This window comes from Cetorhinus maximus, chromosome 7 (assembly GCF_964194155.1).
Source record: "Cetorhinus maximus chromosome 7, sCetMax3.hap1.1, whole genome shotgun sequence".
In the NCBI taxonomy this organism is placed as follows: domain Eukaryota; kingdom Metazoa; phylum Chordata; class Chondrichthyes; order Lamniformes; family Cetorhinidae; genus Cetorhinus; species Cetorhinus maximus.
In genome coordinates this window covers 41,052,619-41,072,959 of record NC_135885.1, presented here as the reverse complement: position 1 = coordinate 41,072,959, position 20,341 = coordinate 41,052,619, and the positions used below count along the sequence as shown (strand labels likewise).

Genomic DNA, 20,341 nt, shown 5'->3' with positions numbered 1-20,341 from the left:
GTCCGCTTAGAAGTTCACAAGCACGAGAAACTGTTTGGATTTTGTCAGTCTGGTTCCACCTCTCTCAAATGAGTAGCTATTTTTTAATGTGATATGCTTTACTACGTGCCACTGAAAGCTTCCATTCACAACAATGTTCAAATCCATAAAAGTTTGTTTTTTTCCACCACGTTTTAAACATTGTGGTTCAGATACATCCTACAAAAAGAGGATAACTGGGACGTGATTTCCAGCATGTAATAAAATTCATGTGGAGTTGAAGCCAGACCAACTAATTGCCAATCTGTCAATTAATCTTGCTTATTTTTAATTGATGCAAAATGGAATAACATACTAATCATCTTGTCATGAAGCCAGCTGGCAAAGTGCAGTACTGCAGCACACACATCTGAGACAGCTATTCAAATCCTCTTCTGCTGAAGACTGCAGGCATTGTTTCATTAATAAAACAAACACACACTAAAATATAATGCTTCAGCCCTTTTTGAGAAGCCATCCTAACAGCGGATACAATGCGTACATTTGTTAGTAAAATAATAAAGATTCACAAGCACACAGGATGAAACAAAAGCATACAATACACAGAGACCTGTAGCTATCGCAGGGGCAGTCTGTTTTGCAATAAGCAAATCTGAAAGCAAGTACTGTATCTCCATCAGTAGTCTTTAAAAATCAGTTTAAGGTAAATCAGGACAATCATTCCTGCTGAACATTTGTTTTACATTTTTAGTTACTTTTCATAAGCAGTTGCTGAATTTGAGGAGTTACACTCAGCAAAAGGGCCAAATTAACAAATGTAATCAAGGCTGAAGCAATGCTGTCTCTCCATACCACATTTCATCTCTCTCACATGGCCAGGATCACTAGCTCAATATTCAGATAAATAATTAGGGAGAAAAAATTGATTAAAAGTTAATGACTTAGCTTTTTTGTAATAATATGTAGCACTTAATTAATGAATCATACACAATTTATGATAATGCCATTTTATGAACATACAGGTAAAGAGAATGTTAAGAATTCTTCAGGCGTTTGCTGAAGGATATCCTGCAGACGCATACATTGTCCATCATAGTGTCTTCCTGGTTTGTGTAATTTCTGGCAAATAATTCTTTAACATTTTATCAAAGTTATGTTACTTTTAGCTTTTTAGTTTGACTGACCCTTCCAGATAACTGTTGTCTTATCGATAATATACGACGTTGTTGGTTTTGGTTTCTTTGTTTCAGTCATGCTGTGTTTGAATTTAAGAACCAGGCTAACAAAAAATGGCTCAGCTTGTTTTGATAATAGTCCCATAATATTGATAGGTGCCTAGAAAGATCTTAGAAGAAGAGCTGAACCACTCAATTCAAAAAGAATAACCTTGTGGAGGTTCTGTATATATATATTAGTTTAAGACAGGCACATTAAAATTTTTGTTGTTTCAGTTGTTTTCTGGAGAGTATTTCTTAGTCTATCTTGTTAAAATATGAGTAGTCCATTTGACCCCATCCAAGAGAACTAGATGCACCATAGAGTCTATCATGTAAAAAGTTAATATTCATGGCAATTGGGGAGGATTTTAAACTTGACTCACAGGCATAACACTGCTTTTGCAGGTTAGTCTGTTATAGACATTGCCTAATTTTTGTTTCCACAATTGTACAGTGACAGTAAAAGTTCACACCCACAAGTGCCACAGACTGACTAATCTCATTTGGATCGTCAAGAGGAGGTAGCAAGAATGAACAAAACATTTCCGCACAATGAGGAAGGAAAAATACAAGAGTGAGAAACTTCAGAAGCTTCCTAGCATTTGGTTACAAAGTGGCACTGACAGAGGCTTAGCGGTAAGTTTCCAGTCCACTGTTTCAGCTGGGAAAAAATGCATGAAGCAGGAGGAAACCTAATGAAGTGAAGACATAATTATAAAATAAAACAAAAATGAACAAATAAATATTTTTAAAATATATAAAAAAGAACAGATAGACCCTACCCCACATTCCAGTGTTTGTTCACATGTACCTTAATTATTTATGAAAGGAATTCTCCAACAAAATTTAACTTCTGGCTACAATTCTATTTTCTTTCTTTTATATGCATTTACTCAGTTCTGATCTGATTAACATTAATACAAAATGATAGACTTTAGAATTGTGTAAGAGGAGATTGCGGTGTTCTAGAATATTTCTACCAGGCTAAGCTCATAAGTATTTGTTTAATGAAATATCACGTATCTGCTGGTTCAAAAATAAAGCCAAAAGGAAAAATAATTTGTTGTTTATATGTGGCACAGAATAGTGGATGGAAGACTGAATGTGCTATTTATTTTTAAATCACTAAACAGTCAGACCTCCATTAATGTATAACATTTGTAATTTTAGTCATCACATGCTTGAGTCCTCAATTCATTAGAAATAAAAAAGTTATCAGATGATCTTATTTACTTTGGTTTGCTTTAGAACATCAGTCAGGTGTTAAAAACATATTACAATTAGGCCTATATCATTTGAATTATTGCTTCCATTTCCAAACAAACTGTGATAAAATCTCTCCTTCAGCTCCATCAGTAATCTAATAAATTGTCCATAATCTGACTATAGTTTAATCGCAGGATTCACAACCTTTAACAATTGGACACTTCACTCTGAAACAGTTAAAGACATATTGGATTGCATGCCAAATGATTTGAACTTTAAGACTGACCTATTATACAGTCTCCTGCACCATTTCTACTATGCAAAAGATCTCTATGGATAACAAAGCAGAGGTGAGTTGACAACAGTTGTGTTGTGTATTTAGTGACAGTGAATTTTATTGTACAAATCTGACACACATCATAATAAGCACAACACCAAAGTAATCCAGTGTAAAGCTGCATACTCTCAGATCAAGATTTGCTTTTCATAACAAACATAGAACTTATGCAGCAGATAGGCAGAATCACAATACCCTTTTATTTAACTCCCGGTATCGTTTATGTCCTTTTAACATAAAATTGAACACATATACTCACCTCTAATATAAATCCTCTGCTTTTGAATTGTCTCTTCATGAGTGATAATGTTACTGGCCCTGCACTCATAAATTCCAGATTGATCCAGAGACACATTTTTGATGGTAAAATTCAAAGCAATTGAATATTCTTTGTTGTTTATCCCATTCAGGCTGCTGAGGTGATACAGTGTATGATTGTCCCTGCTCAGAAGACGGCAAGCAATGTTCGAGTATAAAAACTTAGTGGCTCGGCAGAATAAAATCAGGTCATCACCTTCAGTAGGTAATGTATTATGTCCCAAACCAATCTCAAATCCGAATTCATTAGGTACATCTAATAAGATAAACAAAAATATATAGTCAAGTGAAATAGTCATTTTCAATATCAACATTATTGAATACAATTAAAAGTCACAATAGAGCTGCTATAATGGTCTAGTTGGTCAATTCACAAGGTAATGGAGCACTAAATCCTAGAAGATCTTTGATTTGATCCTCAATTTAAACCAAGTTAGTTGATTTCAACTGGTGCAGCAGTTGGAATGGAACAATTGGTTTTAGTATCCTAGGCTACTGAGAGAAAAATCAGCCAGGGCCACCCCCACCATGCCCCCCATAATTTGTATCCAATGATCCCTATTGCAAAAAGCCCATGTGTAGATGTCAAGTGAGGACAGAGCAGACTTGGTTGTGATAGCTTACATTTGAAAAGCCTACCAACACTCTTTGTACGGGCTCTGACATGAAAAATATGCCAGACGAAGAGTCATACGGACTCGAAACGTTAACTGTGTTCCTCTCCACAGATGCTGTCAGACCTGCTGAGCTTTTCCAGCTATTTTTGTTTTTGTTTCAGATTTCCAGCATTCACAGTATTTTGCTTTTATGAAGAATAGTCACTTTGGCAGATTCAACAGGCCTTCTTGCAACCATGGAACTGTATCTCAGCAAGAAACAGAGAGAAGAACATTGCAGCAGGAGATCACAATCACAATATTTTGATTACAAGAAACCTGACAGTTTTTCACACAGTGTCTGTCGCAGCACCCTCTAATGATGACTCATGAAAGTGGTCTTATTGGAAGGTTCTATAATTATACTGTTGGGAGTGGGGAAGAGGAGGCAAGGGTTGCTAATACACACTAGAGTAATACAATGCTAATACTGTTGAATCTTGATAAACTTTTGACTAGTTTGCCAAGAACTGTTATGCTTGGATCAGGATTGTGCTTAGATAAGGAGTCCTGTAACCCGTAGATAAAAATAGGCGAGTGGCTAACCTTTGCAACACTGCTGCCATTTAATTGTTCATTCAGCAATTCAACCTAAACACAACAGAAAACTCACAACAAAAACAAATAAACTCATACAGAAGTGATTAAATGTCTAAAGCTCTGGATGGAATTTGGCAGTGGTTTGACTGTTTTTATTGTGCTAAGCATATGAAGCTCTATCATTTTATGCCAGGATCAGAATTTTGTATTTATGCACCCTGCTTGGATCAGGAGTTTTGTACAAAGTGGGTGAACAGGAGCTGGTCCTACAGACTAGACTTTTATTCATGGATCAGGAATATGTTTAGATTAGGTCTTCATTCGTTTGGAGATGATTATAACTTGGAAAGTTAAGTGTACATGTATTGCACATGTCATACAAAATCTATCAACACAGAGATCAGGGGTACAAGTCCACTGTTGCCCCGTGTTCAACTTTGTCCTTCAGGCGTAGCTCCAACATTTTTTCCCAGTTGTTCATCCTTCATCAACACCATTCAATTTTTTTTAGGTCAATTTATTCATAATGTAGTTACATATCAAAACTATGTAATAAATTAGTTCTTTGTCTTGTGCCATCATCACATAATTTACTCATAATTAATTGACTGCTCATGCATTCAAAAATGCAAAAGCCAATCAATAAAAAACAGTCAATTATATAATCATTGTAACAAAAATTGTTGTTTAAGACAACTATGTAAATAAGAGCATCATTAAATTAGAATCAGGATAAAGGTATAGACAAAGTAGTCCACAAGATCAAATTAGTGATATTTTAAACATAGGCTAAAAACCGGAATTCAAGTTGATTGGTTTTTAAAATATTTTTGAGGGAATGAGAAATGCAACACAAGCCTTCAGAAGGTTAACCCAAGTTCTGCACCCAAGAATTGTATTAATCAAGCTACTCGATATTTAGAGAGATGCTGATATATCTGGAACATTCACAGATTAGAGGTTAACTATAAAACAGGATTAACTGATGGAAAAACAACAGCCCTACTGCTTTTTACAATCTTCCTCCAAACTAACCAACACACTTTGAAATAATTTAAAGGGAATTTATTTACTTAAGCGATTTGAAACTTCCTCTGGAAATAGCTCACAGGTTTCCTGATGGAAGATATTGTTTATCTTTGCCAAGCACCATCAAGAATCTCAAAACAAAATGCATTTAGTGACACTGGGAAATCTCTGAGATAAGGCAGTCCTGTTCCTGTCTCACCCGTAGTAATTACTAACACACCCACAGTCATGCTGAGTGCCAGCAGAGAAAGAGGGTTGTGAACTAGAAGCTGAGAACTTGCTCTATAAGATACAATGTGCATTGTGAAAACATATGACCAACAATACAGAAAACACCAAGGACTCAGTGACAGGATTTGAAATATAACCTACATGTTAGCAAATGTCACATTATATTTCCAACTGCCCTGTAATTTGTGGGTTACACCTGACTTTTAGCTTAAAAATCCTTTAACCAATGGATAAACGGAACACATAATATTATTCCTTCAATTTTATCTTGTCCTTTCCTGAAAGTGCTGGATCTCCCTGTGATATATGGGGATCAAGAGACCTTTGTATCCCAAACAAATGGCCATCCTCTTGGAGTCTAGAGAATGGATTGGGTGGGGGAATTTCCACTTCCACAGTCTTGGCACAGCTGGGAGAACATATTGGGAAATTGCACAAGCTGAGTTCGTGATTTTCCACCCATAAAGTTGTGTGGATGGAAAACTGCCACGTACTATTTCCTGCAATGCACAATTTCCGGAGCCAGAAAGGGAAAATTCTACCTGAGAGAAAATTCTACCCACATCCATGAGGGACATGACAACTGAGCTCGAGTCAGTCCAGGCTCAGAACCCAGCCTCAATGATGGCCAGTCCAGCATGTTTGTGCCAGCAACAAGGCTGAAGCGTATGCAGACATCTTTAGCCAGAAATGCCAGGTGAATGATCCATCTCAGCCTCCTGCGGAATTTCCCACCACTACAGAAGCCAGTCTTCAGTGTGTTTGATTTACTCCATGTGATGTAAGTAACAGCACACTAGATTCAGCAAAAGCTGTGAAAGCCAACAACACCTGAGCTCTAGCACTGAAGATTTGTGATCCAGAGCTAGCCACGCTGTTAGCCAAGGTCTTCCAGTACAGCTACAACTCTAGCATCTACCCAACAAAGTGGAAAATTGCTCATGTATGTCCTGTCCACAAAAAAAAGGACAAATCCAATCTGGCCAATTACCACTCCAATGGCCTACCCTCAATTACCAACAAAGTAATGGAAGGGGTCACCAACAGTGCTATCAAGCAGCACCTATTCACTAACTATCTCATGGCTGATGTTCAGTTTGGGTCCTGACAGGGCCACTTGGCTCCAGAACTCATCACAGATTTGGTCCAAATATGGAAAACAAAACTGAATCCAGAGGTGAGGTGAGGTGACACTAAACACCTTGACATCAATTTGATTGAATGTGGCATCAAGGAGCCCTTCTAAAACTGAAGTCATTCAGAATCAATGGAAAACACTCCATTGGCTAGAATCATGCCTAGCAAAAAGGAAGATGGTTGTGATTGTTGGAAGTCAATCATCTCAGCCCCAGGACATCACTGTAGGAGTTCTTCAGGGTAGTGTCCTAGGACCAACCATCTTCAGCTGTTTTATCAATGGCCCTCCCTCCATCATGGTCTACTCCTGCTCTTATTCCTTATGCTCTTATAAGGTCAGAAATGGAGATGTGCACTGATGATCGCATACTGTTCAGTTCAATTCACCACTCCTCAGACAAGGAGGCAGTGAGTGTCCACATGACACACATACAAGATCTGGACAATATTCAGACTTGGGCTGATAAGTGGTAAGTAATATGCATGCCACACAAGTGCCAGGCAATGACTATATCTAACAAGAGAGATTCTAACCGCCTCTCCTACTGTTCAGTGGCAATATCAGAATCAAATCCTTCACCATCTACATCCTTGTGGGGGTTACCATTGACCAGAAATGAAACTAGACCTGCCACATAAATATTGTGGCTACAAAAGCAGGTCAGAGACTGGGAATTCTACAGTGAGTAGCTCATCTCCTGATTCCCAAATCCTGCCCCCATCTACACTACACATGTCAGGAGTGTGATGGAGTTCTCTCCAATTTCCTGGATGAGTGTATCTCCAATGATGCTCAAGAAGCTCAACACCTTCTGGGGCAAAGCAGCCTGCATGTTCGGCACCCTATCCACCACCTTAAACATTCACTCCCTCCACCACTGATGCACAGTGGCTGCATTCTATGCCAACTACAAGAACAACTCTGAAAGGCTTTTTTCAACAGCACCTGTCAAATCCTCAACTTCTACTACCCATATGGACAAGAGCAGCAGGTGCATTGGAATACCACCGCCTGCAAAATCCTCTCCAATTAAGTCACACCCCATCCTGACTTGGAAATATAACACAGTTCATTCATTACTGCAACGTCAAAATCCTGGAATTCCCTCCCTAACAGCATTGTGGGAGAACCATCACCACACAGATTGCAGTGGTTTAAGAAGGCAGCTGATCACTAGCTTCTCAAGGGCAATTAGGGATGAGAAATAAATGCTGGCCTTGCAAGTGAATCCACATCCTGTTAATTAATTTTTAAAGTGTCCTCAAACGCCCTTCCAGAAAGGATCCACTGATGTAGGCCAGAAGCAGGAACAAGCTTATACTGAGATTTTGCTGCACTATCCTAGGGATAACAAGACCAATTGCAACACCCCTGAATAGGAGCTGTTCGCATTTACCCACTAAGCCATTGGGAAACCCCCACACAATAAAGGAAATTTTAACTCCTTGGCAGAATCAACAATCCATTATAACATTTGAATTTTGCTGGTCAGCTGCCCATACAAAAGGGGTTCCAGTGGTATCTCACTAATTTGTGGCTGTGCAGATTGTGCAGCCAAGTGGCTGCCCAGTTGGTACTCAGGTAAGATGGGTGGGTGATAGTTTGGGAGGGTTGGGTGGAGCAGAAGGGGAAGGAATTGTGGGGCAATAATGGCCCAATCATTCTTTGTGAGGCCCAGAGGAGCACTCTTGCTCCTCAAACACTTTATTCAATGGGCTGTTAAAATTGCCTAACCATCCTAATGATATCACAGGACTCCACTTTACATTTTTATGAGGTCTACACCCGAATGTTCAAGAAAACAGCAGCTAAAGTTGCCTCAGGAGTTAAATTTTAACATCATCTTCACATGGTTTACGCTGGGTGGAGTGAGTTAAGAGCTCCCAAATATTTATATAATTTATTTTTATACAAGCTTGACAATGTTTCAGGAAATTTAATGCTAGCAATATAATTATTTGTCAGCTAACCTGCAGAAACATTGGCCTCAGAAGGGATGCCTCATATTTTGTTACTATTGCAAACGTTTATATGGTTGAAATAAGTTATTGTGTTTAACAGCCCATGAGATGCTTTTGATAAACTATTTTTATGATATACATTTATGGGAAAATCCTGATATAAACAAAATAAAAATTCAATGCCAACGTTTTTCTGACTGAGGCAAGCTATTGCTACGATAATCATTTCTGTTTTGTGCCTTTCTAGTTGTAGTAAAATATACTTCTTTACCTATTATATAAAACAACTGTTTAATATATATTTGTATAACTTATGTTGAATAAAAAACTGGTATTATGCTTTGTTGTTCAGTTACAGCTTGACAAGATTAGGCAGAAGCTATAAGCTTCGCACCAGGGAAGGAAATAAAATCATTGTCTCAGTTACTTCTAGTCACTCCCATGCATTTTAAACAGCAAGAGAAAAGTGTTCAAACTATGCCTTTAAATAAGGTAACATATCGAAACACTTTCTCTGCATCACACAGAAAAATATGCTCCTAATTTTCCATCATTAAAAATTAATGACCTTGGGTTGGGCTCATGAAGAGATATTATCTGCCTTTTTGAGATGAATAAGGAGGCAATAGTCATCACTTGCTGGAAGCCACACCAGAAGATTTGGAAATGGGAGTTTGTAGTGGCAATTCAGAAATCTGAAGGACACACACAAAGAGAGCAAACACAGCCTTTAAATCACCTAACTGTCAGACTGCCATTTTGTACAAGGTTGGCACAAATGACAGTGATTGATTATAAAGTTTCTAAGTTAGCCAATATTGGGCTTGCTTTGAAAGTGATGAATTTAATAATGATTAAATAACTTTAGCTTGTCTGGTTCCTTCAAGGTGTAGATCCCGCTTAAAGAGTTTTTTTTTGTATGCACGGCTTTAGTTAGGAACATCACCTTACAAAATATGCTAGGCTAGGTAGGTTGGCTTTCCCATGCACAGGTATTCAAACATTGTGGATCAAGTTGTGATCATTTGAGTGTCAGTCTGATAGTTATCGTCCCTCTAGCAAATCTTCTGTTTCTTCACACAGTGGTGACTAATTTTTATGTTGGGAGCACAATGGAGTAAAATTCAGAGAGGGAACGGTAAGTTTAAATAGCACTACCTTCACTTATTCAGAGAAGAGTTAAGACGGGTTTGGTCCACATCTATTAGTAATTCTTAAATTAAAAGATTTACAAAGATTTAACTTTTTTATTGAGAAACCTACATGAAAGTCCAAGCTCCATAAAATAGGAGCTCCATAAAATTGCCTGACAAGGTTGAAAAGGTGAAGTCTATCCACTTGTAATGATTTGAAATCCACTTGTAATGATCATGACAGTCGTTTAATAGTACAGGACTTGAATATTATTAAAAAGCGACATGTTATCAAAGCTTATCTTCTTGCGTTCATCAGGACAAATGCAAGAATGCCAAATTTCAAACAATCACAAAAAATTATCCTACATGAGAAAAGGGTACTGATTGGTTGTCAAGTCAACTCTGATTGGCCAAGGCATTATGATGGAGAAACCAAAGGGGAACTATGGGCTCCACAAGCTCCCAGGTAATTCAAAAAAGGTGCAAGGTTTGAACATAGTCCTTTTGTTTTCAGAGAATGGGTCCCTGTGTATGAACGTATGTCACTTCTAGCAGGCACAATTGAGCCACGATATGAGCTTGATTAATTATCTTAAATTGGTTATTAATGGAGCTATTAGCACACTTAGCACCCTTTTCTCCTGCAGTACAAATTGTTTTAACTGTTGTGAAATTTTGCATTCTTGGAGTTTGTCTTGATGAGTGCAAGGCAAAAAGTTTTAAAACCTATAGGTAATAGGAGGAAGGAAGAGGAGAATTAAGTATTTTTAACAGCTTTTATTATTCTAGTATGTTGTACCATAACTTTATTCAACTATTTATTTTTTAAAATTTGATTCTATATATTATTATTATTACAGGTGCATAAATTATTTTACTATAATCTAAGTGATCGGATTACATAGAATTATAATATATAGAATTAACAGCACAGAAACAGGCCGATGCCTGTGTCTATATATTACACAAGCATCTTCTCACTCTACCTCTTCCCACTATGTCTCCCCTATCTCCTGTTCCTCATCTATGCATCAAGGTTCCCCATAAAGCCATCAAAGCTCTATGTCTCAATCACTCGATGCAAACTACAGGCCAGTTAGCCTAATATCTGTCATGGAGAAAATCACAACAATCCATTATTAAGCTGTTAATAGCTGGATATTTAGAAAATCATAACACAAGAGTCAATATGGTTTTGTTAAAGGGAAATCATGTTTGGCTCATTTATTAGAGTTCTTTGAGGAAGTAACAAGCAAAGTGGTTAAAGGGGAACCTGTAGATGTGGTGTATTTGGATTTCAAAGGCATTCGACAAGGTGCCACATCAAAGGTTATTATAAAAAATGATGTAGTGTGTAACATATTTGCTTGGATATAGAATTAGCTAGTTAACAGGAAGCAAAGAGTAGGGATAAATGGGTCATTTTCGGGTTGGCAAGCTGTTACTAGTGGAGTGCCACAGGCATCAGTGCTGGGGCTTGAAATATTTACAATCTATATCAATGACTTGGAGGAAGGGATTGAATGTATGGCAACTAAATTTGCTGATGACACAAAGGTAGATAGATAAGTAAGTTGTCAACTGGACATAAAGAGTCTACACAGAGATTTAGATAGGTTAAGTGATTGGGAAAAAGTTTGGCAGATGGAGTAAAATGTGGGAAATGTAAACTTATCCACTTTGGCAGGAAGAATAGAAAAGCAGTATATTATTTGAATGGGGGGAAAATGCAGAACTCTATGGGCAGAATTTTTAGCTCAGCAGGCACACACGCACCCAACCCACTCAAGTGTGAAATCACATGCGTTGACATTGGCCAAGTGTCCTGATGTCAATTTGCAGTCGTGCGATAGTTTGGTTGGTGGGCGCGCGCCAGAGTTGGCAGGGTGCCCACCGAAAATTAAAAGGCCTGATAAGGCCATTAAAGAATCAATTAAGTTAAATTTTTCACTGCCTGTCTACCTTATGGTTAGCGGGCAGGCAAAAAGACCAAGTGACCTTTGCATTCTTTTGGAAACCTCATCCACAGGCAGGATGAGGTTTCCAAAAGCAAATAAAAATAAAATAAATGTTTTAAATTTTAATTAATAATATTTCCCTGCTCACGTGACAGAGTCACATGAGGGAACATGTTTTATTACATTTTTCAAATCTTTATTTTGTTTTTTAAAAACGCTTCATCTCCCTGAGGCAGCTCTGTGCCTCAGGGAGGTTTTCAAGCACTTACTCGCGCGCAATGAGTGCGTGAAGCTTGTGCTCGCCCCGCTTGCCCCCGCCCCCCGCTTGCCCTCTCCCCATCCCGCACAACAGTGCTGAGAGCTGCTGCTTGCGTTTCACACTGGGCGGGCCTTAATTGGCCCACCAGTGTGAAATCGCGGTCCGGCCCTGATCGCAGGCGACGGGCAGCTTCTCAACCACCCCTGCCCGCCCCCGCCAAGCCCGCCCAACATGGGCTAAATTCTGTCCTACATTACAGAGGGATCTGGGTGTCCTCACACATGAATCACAAAAAGCTTGTCTGCTGATGAACAAGTGATTAGGATGGCAAATGGAATGTTGGCATTTATTGCAAAGGGAATCGAGTATAAAAATAAGGAAGTGTTGCTGCAGCTGTATAGGACCTTAGACTGCATCTGGAGTACTGTGTACAGTTTTGGTATCCTTACTTAAGGGTGGATATAATTGCATTAGAAGCAGTTCAGGGAAGCTTCATTCGACTGATTCCTGGGATGAAGAACTTATTTTATGAGGAAAGGTTGAATAAGCAGAGGGTAGTGAGTGTCTGGAATTCGCTGCCAGAGGAGGTGGTGGAAGCAGGTACGATGGTGGTGTTTAAGAGGCAGCCTGACAAATACATGAATAGGATGGGAATAGAGGGATACAGACCCCGGAAGTGCAAAATGTTTTAGTTGACAGGCAATATGATCGGCGCAGGCTTGGAGGGCCGAAGGGCCTGTTCCTGTGCTGTACTTTTCTTTGTTCTTTGTTCTTTAAGTTGGGCCAATATCCATTGAGGTTTAGAAAAATGAGAGGTGATTGTATTGAAACTTATAAGATCCTGAGTGGACTTGACAGGGTTGATGCTGAGAGGATGTTTCCCCTCATGCGGGAGTGTAGAACTACGGGACACAGTTTAAAAATTAGGGGTCTCCCATTTAAGACTGAGATAAGGAGAATTTTTTTTCTCTTAGAAGGTCAATAGTCTGTGGAATTATCTTCCCCAGAAAGCAGTAGAGGCTGTGTAATTGAATATATTCAAGGCTGAGTTAGATAGATTTTTGATCAGCAAGGAGTCAAGGGTAATGGGGCAGCAGACAGGAAAGTGAGATTGAGGCCACAATCAGATCAGCCATGAACTTATTGACCGGTGCATCAGGCTTGAGGGGCTGAATGGCCTACTCCTGTCCTGAATGCTTGTGTTCTTGTGCAACAACAGGTTCAAAATGTCATCACTCTGTGTAAAGAAATTCCACCTAAAATTACAGAAGCAAAATACTGCAGATGCTGGAAATCTGAAATAAGAACAATAAGTGCTGGAAATACCCAACAGATCAGGTAGCACCTGTAGAGAGAAACAGAGTTAATGGCCGGAATTTTCCAGCCCCTCATGCTGGTGGTCCCGCTGATGTGAATGGAGATTTCAATGGCTCACCGGCCCCACTGGCTGGAAAATTCCAGCCAACATTTCAGATTGCGATGACCTTTTATCAGGACAGGTGAATGGATGAGCCAGTTTTGATGAAAGGTTATCTCGACCAGAAACAATGGCCTGGATTGTCACAACGACCGAGAACCTCTCCAATGCGGAAGAGGCCAAATTCCAAAAGTCCCACCCTGAACACGGCACTTACCGTTTTGGCAGGGGTGGGATCAGGGCTGAGTCGGAATTTGCACATGCACATTTTGTGGAGGCAGATGCCTAAATAAGACAGTATACACCTTCTGTCATGCCTGATTTTCATTAGCCAGGAGTGGGAAACACAGCATGGGCAGATTAGACCCGGTAGAGCAAGTTTATGGTGGGGTACCCTTTTGGAGAAATAGGGTACCCTTTTGGATATGGTCCAGGGACACCTTTGGGGGAGGTCAGGTGTCCTTTGGGATTGTTAAAAATTGACATGAGTATGCGCAAAACGTGCATAAACTCATTGGAACTATCAAGAGAGCTGTCAAGAGGAACAGTCAAAAGGAACTGTCTAGAAGGTTGGCATGGAAAATATGAGGGGCCTTGGGGGTGGGTAGAGGGCATGAGGTGGCATGGGTTGGCATTGATGGAGCATCAAAAGTGTGTGGGGGTGTGAGGGATGAGGGATAGAGGGCTGTTTTTTGTTTTAATGGTTTTTTTAACCTTTGACAAAGTGCCCGTGCAACAGCAATAACCTGCTCACTGACACTCAGTTTGCGTTCTGTCAGGGCTACTCGGTTTCTGAACTCGTTATAGGCTTATTCCAAATATGGATAAAGGAGTTGAATTCAAGAAGTGAGGTGAGAGTGACTGCCCTTGACATCAAGGCAGCATTTGACCGAGTGTGGCATCAAGGAGTCCTGGCAAAATTGAAGTCAATGGGAATTGGGGAAAACTTTCCACTGGCTGGAACCATATCTAGCACAAAATGGTTGTGGCCATTGGAGGCCAACATCTGAGCCCCAGGACATTACTGCAGGAGTTCCTCAGGGTAGTGTCCTAGGCCCAATCATCTTCAGGCTTCATCAATGACCTTCCCTCCATCATAAGGTCAGAAGTGGGGATGTTCAGCATGATTCACAACTCTTCAGATATTGAAGCAGTCCATGTCCATATGCAGCAAGGCCTGGACAATATTCAGGCCTTGATAAATGGCTAGTAACATTCACGCCCCACAAATACCAGGCAAACATCATCTCCAACAAGAAGGAATTTAACCATCTCCCCTTGGGACTCAATGACATTACCATCGCTGAATCCCCAGCCATCAACATCCCTAGGGGTTACCATTGACCAGAAACCAGCTAAATAAATACTGTGGCTACAAGAGTTGGTCAGGAGCTAGGAATTCTGCAGCAAGAAACTCACCTCCTGAATCCCAAAAGCTTGTTCATCATCTACAGGGCACAAGTTAGGAATGTGATGGAATACTCTCCACTTGCCTGGACGTGTGCAGGACCAACTACACACAAGAAACTCTACACCATCCAGGATAAAGTAGCCAGCTTGTGGTACCCCATCCACCACTTTAAATATTCACTCCCTCCACCACCAACATACAGTGGCAGCAGTGTATATCATGTACAAGATGCATTCCAGCAATTTGTTAATCCTCCTTTGACAACACCTTCCAAACCCACCACCTCTACCACCTAGAAGGATAAGGGCTGCAGGTGCAAGGGAACATCACCACCTACAAGTTCCTCTCCAAGCCATACACCATTCTGACTTGGAACCATATTTCTGTCCTTCGCGGTCACTGGAACCCGGAACTCTTTTCTAAGAGCACTGTGGGTGGACCTATACCAGGTGGACTTCAGTGGTTGAAGGAGGCAGATCACCACCTCCTTCTGAAAGGCAACAAATGCCAGGCTTGTCAGTGATGGTCACATTCCATGAAAGAATACAAAAAAAAGTACTACATCATTTGAGGTGCAGTCCTTCAGATGAGATATTAAATCGGTGGCTTGATGGGAGCATTCTGATGACATCACGGAATTCAGCGTGAGGCGATTAAACCAAATCCCTGTTTACCAATCTCAGTACATCAGATGAACGTTAAAGAACAGAAAGTTCTCCTAATGTTCTGGTCAACGTTCCTGTCTCAGCCATCAAAAATTACAATTAACTGATCATTCATCTCATCATTGTCTATGGAATGTTGCTGTATACAAAATACCTGCCCTCACAGTCAAACTAACTCAATCTATGTTAAGTGCTTATAAAAGTTCCCGAGAGATGTGATAAAATGTTATATAAACACACATATTTCTTTCGGATATCAATCAGTAATTTATTGCTGATATTTAAGCAAACAAAGCTGGTTGTTAATCACTCCATCCGCCCGATCTGGTAACGGTGCCAATTAAGGTACTTAAAGAGATCATTGTGGGCCATGTTCAGATTTTGGCCGGGGTGCATAGGCTGCAAGCTGGGACAGAAATAGAGGGGTGTATGGAGGCAGCAACACAGCAAGGAGCCAGTCATGGCCACCCCAAAAAATTATTTGAATCCCAGGACAGGGAAAATGGCTGAGAGGGGGACTAGACCATTGGCACACAGGTGCCATCAGGCCATCGGAGGTTCCGGGAAGAGTGGTCAGCAAGCGTATGGGCAATGCAGAGGGTCATCACTTTCCTGGAGTGGTGGGGGCCTAAGACGAGGGGTCAAGCCTTCCTCTGAGTGCAGAGGGTAATAGCTGTCAATGGAGCACAACTCTCAGGTTTCAGGCCCAGAGGCGATGAAGAGCAACATCCTCTGCAGGAATGGCAGAGCCCTGGACATGAGGAGGGCAGTAGAGAGGGATGAGGGGCAGGAAGGCAATGGAGGCTAAACCCTCAGTATAGTGCTGAACGGAGCTACCTTGAGAATGACGGTGAAACGGTGCCAGAGGAGACTGCACCTATCCAGGCAGATGGTCACAAATGTTTATGTCCTAAGAATTCACACCTCGCAGCACTGCTTGCCATTCCCTGCCAGTGGTCGTCAAAGTCACTGTGGCCATGAACTTCTTTGCCTCTGGTTCCTTCCAAGGATTAACATTGGACCTTGGTGGCATCTTGCAAGCCACAGCTCATCACTATATCTTTCAGGTCAATGATGTCCTTTATGCAAAAATTAGGCACTGCGTACAATTCCTGACAGACAGGGCCTCACAGGCAGAAACGGCAGTGGGTTTCACTGCCATCCCTGGCTCCCCTCTGGTGCAGGGCATCATCAATTGAACCCACGTGGCCATCTAGGCACCCAGTGACCACCCAATGTGATTCATCAACAGGAAGGGCTTCCACACTCTCTGTGATCACAAGAGCTTCCTCCATGAGTACGCCCATTTTCCTGGCTGCTGCCATGACTCCTGCATCCTCCTCCACTCAAAGCTGCTGCAGCTCTTTATTCCACCCTGCCAAACTACATGGATAGATTCTCGGAGACAAGGGATATCCCTTGCAGTGATTGCTACTCACCTCTTTAAGTGACTCCAAGACAGAGGTACAGAGCCACCTGCTCACTAGGACAATCATTAAACAGGCCATCGGGAATAAGTCATACGGACTCAAAACGTTAACTCTGTCTTCCTCTCCACAGATGCTGTCAGACCTGTTGAGTTTTTCCAGCAATTTTTGCTTTTGTTTCAGATTTCCAGCATCCGCAGTATTTTGCTTTTTATCTTAAGGCAAATGGAATGTTCGTTTTTATTTCAAAAGGAATGAAGTATAAAAATAGGGAAGTCTTGCTAAGACTATACAAGGCACTAGTTAGACCACACCTAGAATACTGTGAACAGGTTTGGTCCCCTTATCTAAGGAAAGATATACTGGCATTGGAGACAGTCCAGAGGTTCACTAGGTTGATCCCGGGTATGAAGAGATTTTCTTATGAGGAGAGGTTGAGTAAGCTGGGCCTGTCCTCATTGGAGTTTAGAAGAATGAGAGGTGACCTTATTGAAACATATAAGATTCTTAGGGGGTTTGACAGGGTAGATGCTAAAAGGTTGTTTTCCCTTGTGGGAGAGTCTAGGACCAGAGGGCATAATCTCAGAGTAAGGGGGCACCCATTTAAGACAGGGATGAAGAGGAATTTCTTCTCTCAGAGGGTAGTCAATCTGTGGAATTCTTTACCACAGAGGGCTCTAGAGGCTGCATCATTAGGTATATTCAAGGCTGAGGTAGGCAGATTTTGAATCAGTAAGAGAATCAAGGGTTATGGGCGAAAGGCAGGAAGGTGGAGTTGAGGATTATCAGAACAGCCATGATCTCATTGAATGGTGTAGCAGACTCAATGGACCGAATGGTCCACTTCTGTTCCTACGTCTTATGGTCTTATGGAGCCCCTCTGACCCAGGAGGAATGGAACTGTCCAGAACTCACTTTGAGCTGCCTGTGAGGCCTACACAATTTTTACTGCCATTGAAGGAAGGACATCTGCCTCAAGGTTTCACTGTTACCATTCACAGACCCTTGCTCCCCTTCACCACTTCATCCCCCTCCTCCTGTACCATCATTCGTAAAAGGAGGCTCACATGTCCGGCTTCAGGCACCAATATTTATATGGTGCTCCAAAAGACAAAAAGTGTGCATTTACAAGTAACCTACTCACTGTTCTGCCCGATGGCCTCTGCTCTCAGCCCCTCCTACACAGTGCTCTCCTTGTGACCTCGAAGGAGGCAGTGGCTACCTGCTCACTTGTCTCGGCTTGCAGCTGAGATGCACGTGGTGGTCGTCCTCATTGTGCAGGTGCCAGTAGAGGCACCTCCAGAGGCTGCAGCATTGGCATTGTTGTAGGGACAGCCTCTGTCACTTGGCCCTGGAGGGGAACACAAGCTGGGGCACAACTGGCATCCCTTCCAGATATCTCTGCACCATCAGCACCACTGACCAGTCAAGGCTAAATAGTGTACCATGCATTCTCGTCACACACTCCATGTCCTGACGCATATGTCTCACCATGAGATTAGCCTTTTACTCGATGGAGGAACTCATGCACTCTTCGCCCTGAGCCATTGTGACTCACATGAGCTGATAGATTCCTCCATTCTCTGCCAATGACCCTGCACTGCCTCAGGGAACTCCGACATGTGGGAGCATAATCTTCTGCTGCTGGTCTAGGAAGAGCCTCCTTTCCTGTTGACTTCCGAGGCCCTGCACCTGTGACTGGCTGAGCAGGGCTGTGTCTATCTTCCATCCTCCAAGGGACACTGTACATGGCTGCTTCTGCTTCTGGCACCTTCTCCTGCACACTTGTGACACGCTCACCACCTAGTGTCACCCTATCTAAACATGCACGAGGACCCACTGAGGTGACTATCTGTGCTGGTGGCAGGTGAGCTTGTGAGGTGTGTTGGTGCTTGGTCTAAGCTCTGTTCCGGCTGCGCTCAGCCTGGTGATAGTTCAGGAATTGGTGTTATTGCCTCGACATCTGCACCTGTGGGAGATACAAGAAGAAATCATGAGAACTAGCCTTAGAGAACAGAAGCCTCTACAGTGCTGAACTTCCCAAAGCAACTCAGTCTTCAGCATGCTGTCGGATAGGGTGGGGTGCAATTCATCCACTTAATGAACGCATTTCATTCTTTAATCACTATCTCCATCCGGTTGTCCATCTCACCTTGTCCAACTTCCTTGTGGCCAGTGACCCTGGCGATGTCTCTGCCTCCCTCCTTCATGCGATGATTACATGCAGGTATGGAACTTGTTCTCCTGTCTTGGTCCTCTCTTGGGCATTATGTGCCCTTTTCCCCTACAAGGACAAAAAAGAGTGTTTGAAAGGCTCTGCTGGCCACTATAGCTAACAGTAACTGCTCCGATTCATAGGTTGCTGCATGTCTCAGTGCTGCCAGGTTTTCAACAGCACTATGGCCATGAGCCCTGCTGAAGGTTATTAAGTGCCGTGGGCACATTCTCCTCCCATGTTGAGGAGCAATATAGGCCCCCAGATCCTCCAGCTGGAGTGTCTGCTAAAGAATGAATACCTAAAGGCCTATCCTGTGGGTTTAGTGTTGCACTCAGCTTGCCAGAGAGAATAAGGTCATTGAACCTCTTCCTATACTGAACCCTGCTTTTTAAAATTCTTTCAGGGATGTAGGCATCGCTGGCTAGGCCAGCATTTATTGCCCATCCCTAACTGTCATTGAGAAGATAATGATGAGCAACCTTTGAACTGCTGCAGTCCATGTGCTTTAGGTACACCCACAATGCTGTTAGGGAGGCAATTCCATGATTTTGACTCAGCGACATTGAAGGAACACCGATATATTTCCAAGTCAGGATGGTGTGTGGCTTGGAGGGGAACTTACATGTCGTGGTGTTCCTATACATCTGCTGCCCTTGTCCACCTAGTTGGTAGAGGTTGTGGGTTTGGAAGGTGATGTCGAAAGAGCCTTGGTGAGGGCATCTTGTAGATGGTACACACTGCTGCCACTGTGCATCCATGGCAGAGGAAGCGCATGTTTAATGTGGTGGATAGGGTGCCGATCAAGTCCAGGATGGTGTTGAGCTTCTTAAGTGTTGTTGGAGATGCACTCATCCAGGCAAGTGGACAGCATTCCATCACACTCTTGACATGTGCCTTGTAGGTGGCTTTGGGGAGTCAGGAGGTGAGTTACTCACTGCAGAATTCCCAGCTTCTGATCTGCTCTTGTAGCCTCAGTTTTTATATGGCTGGTCCAGTTTCAGTTTCTGATCAATGGTAAACCCTAGGATGTTGATAGTGGGGGATTCAGTGATGGTAATGCTGTTGAATATCACGGGGAGACAATTAAATTCTCTCTTGCTGCCTGGCATTTGAGTGGCACCAATCTTACTTTTCTGGGCATCACACTCCTACTCATAGTACCGGTGACCTCCATCCAGGATTGCTTGGCTTGGGAGAGTGATCTTCTGCTTCAAGGAGGGCCTCTAGGTTCATATTCA

General features: G+C 41.9%; 1 protein-coding gene across 2 annotated transcripts in view; it reads right to left on the bottom strand.

Moving 5' to 3' along the window:
- flt1 (fms related receptor tyrosine kinase 1) overlaps window positions 1-20,341 on the bottom strand; it is a 248,293-nt gene that overhangs the window by 86,925 nt on the left and 141,027 nt on the right. For both annotated transcript variants that reach the window (XM_078545377.1, XM_078545376.1), the window contains exon 13: window positions 2,999-3,313. In XM_078545377.1, coding sequence (XP_078401503.1) covers window positions 2,999-3,313 — 315 coding nt within the window. The remainder of the gene's footprint in view (window positions 1-2,998; window positions 3,314-20,341) is intronic.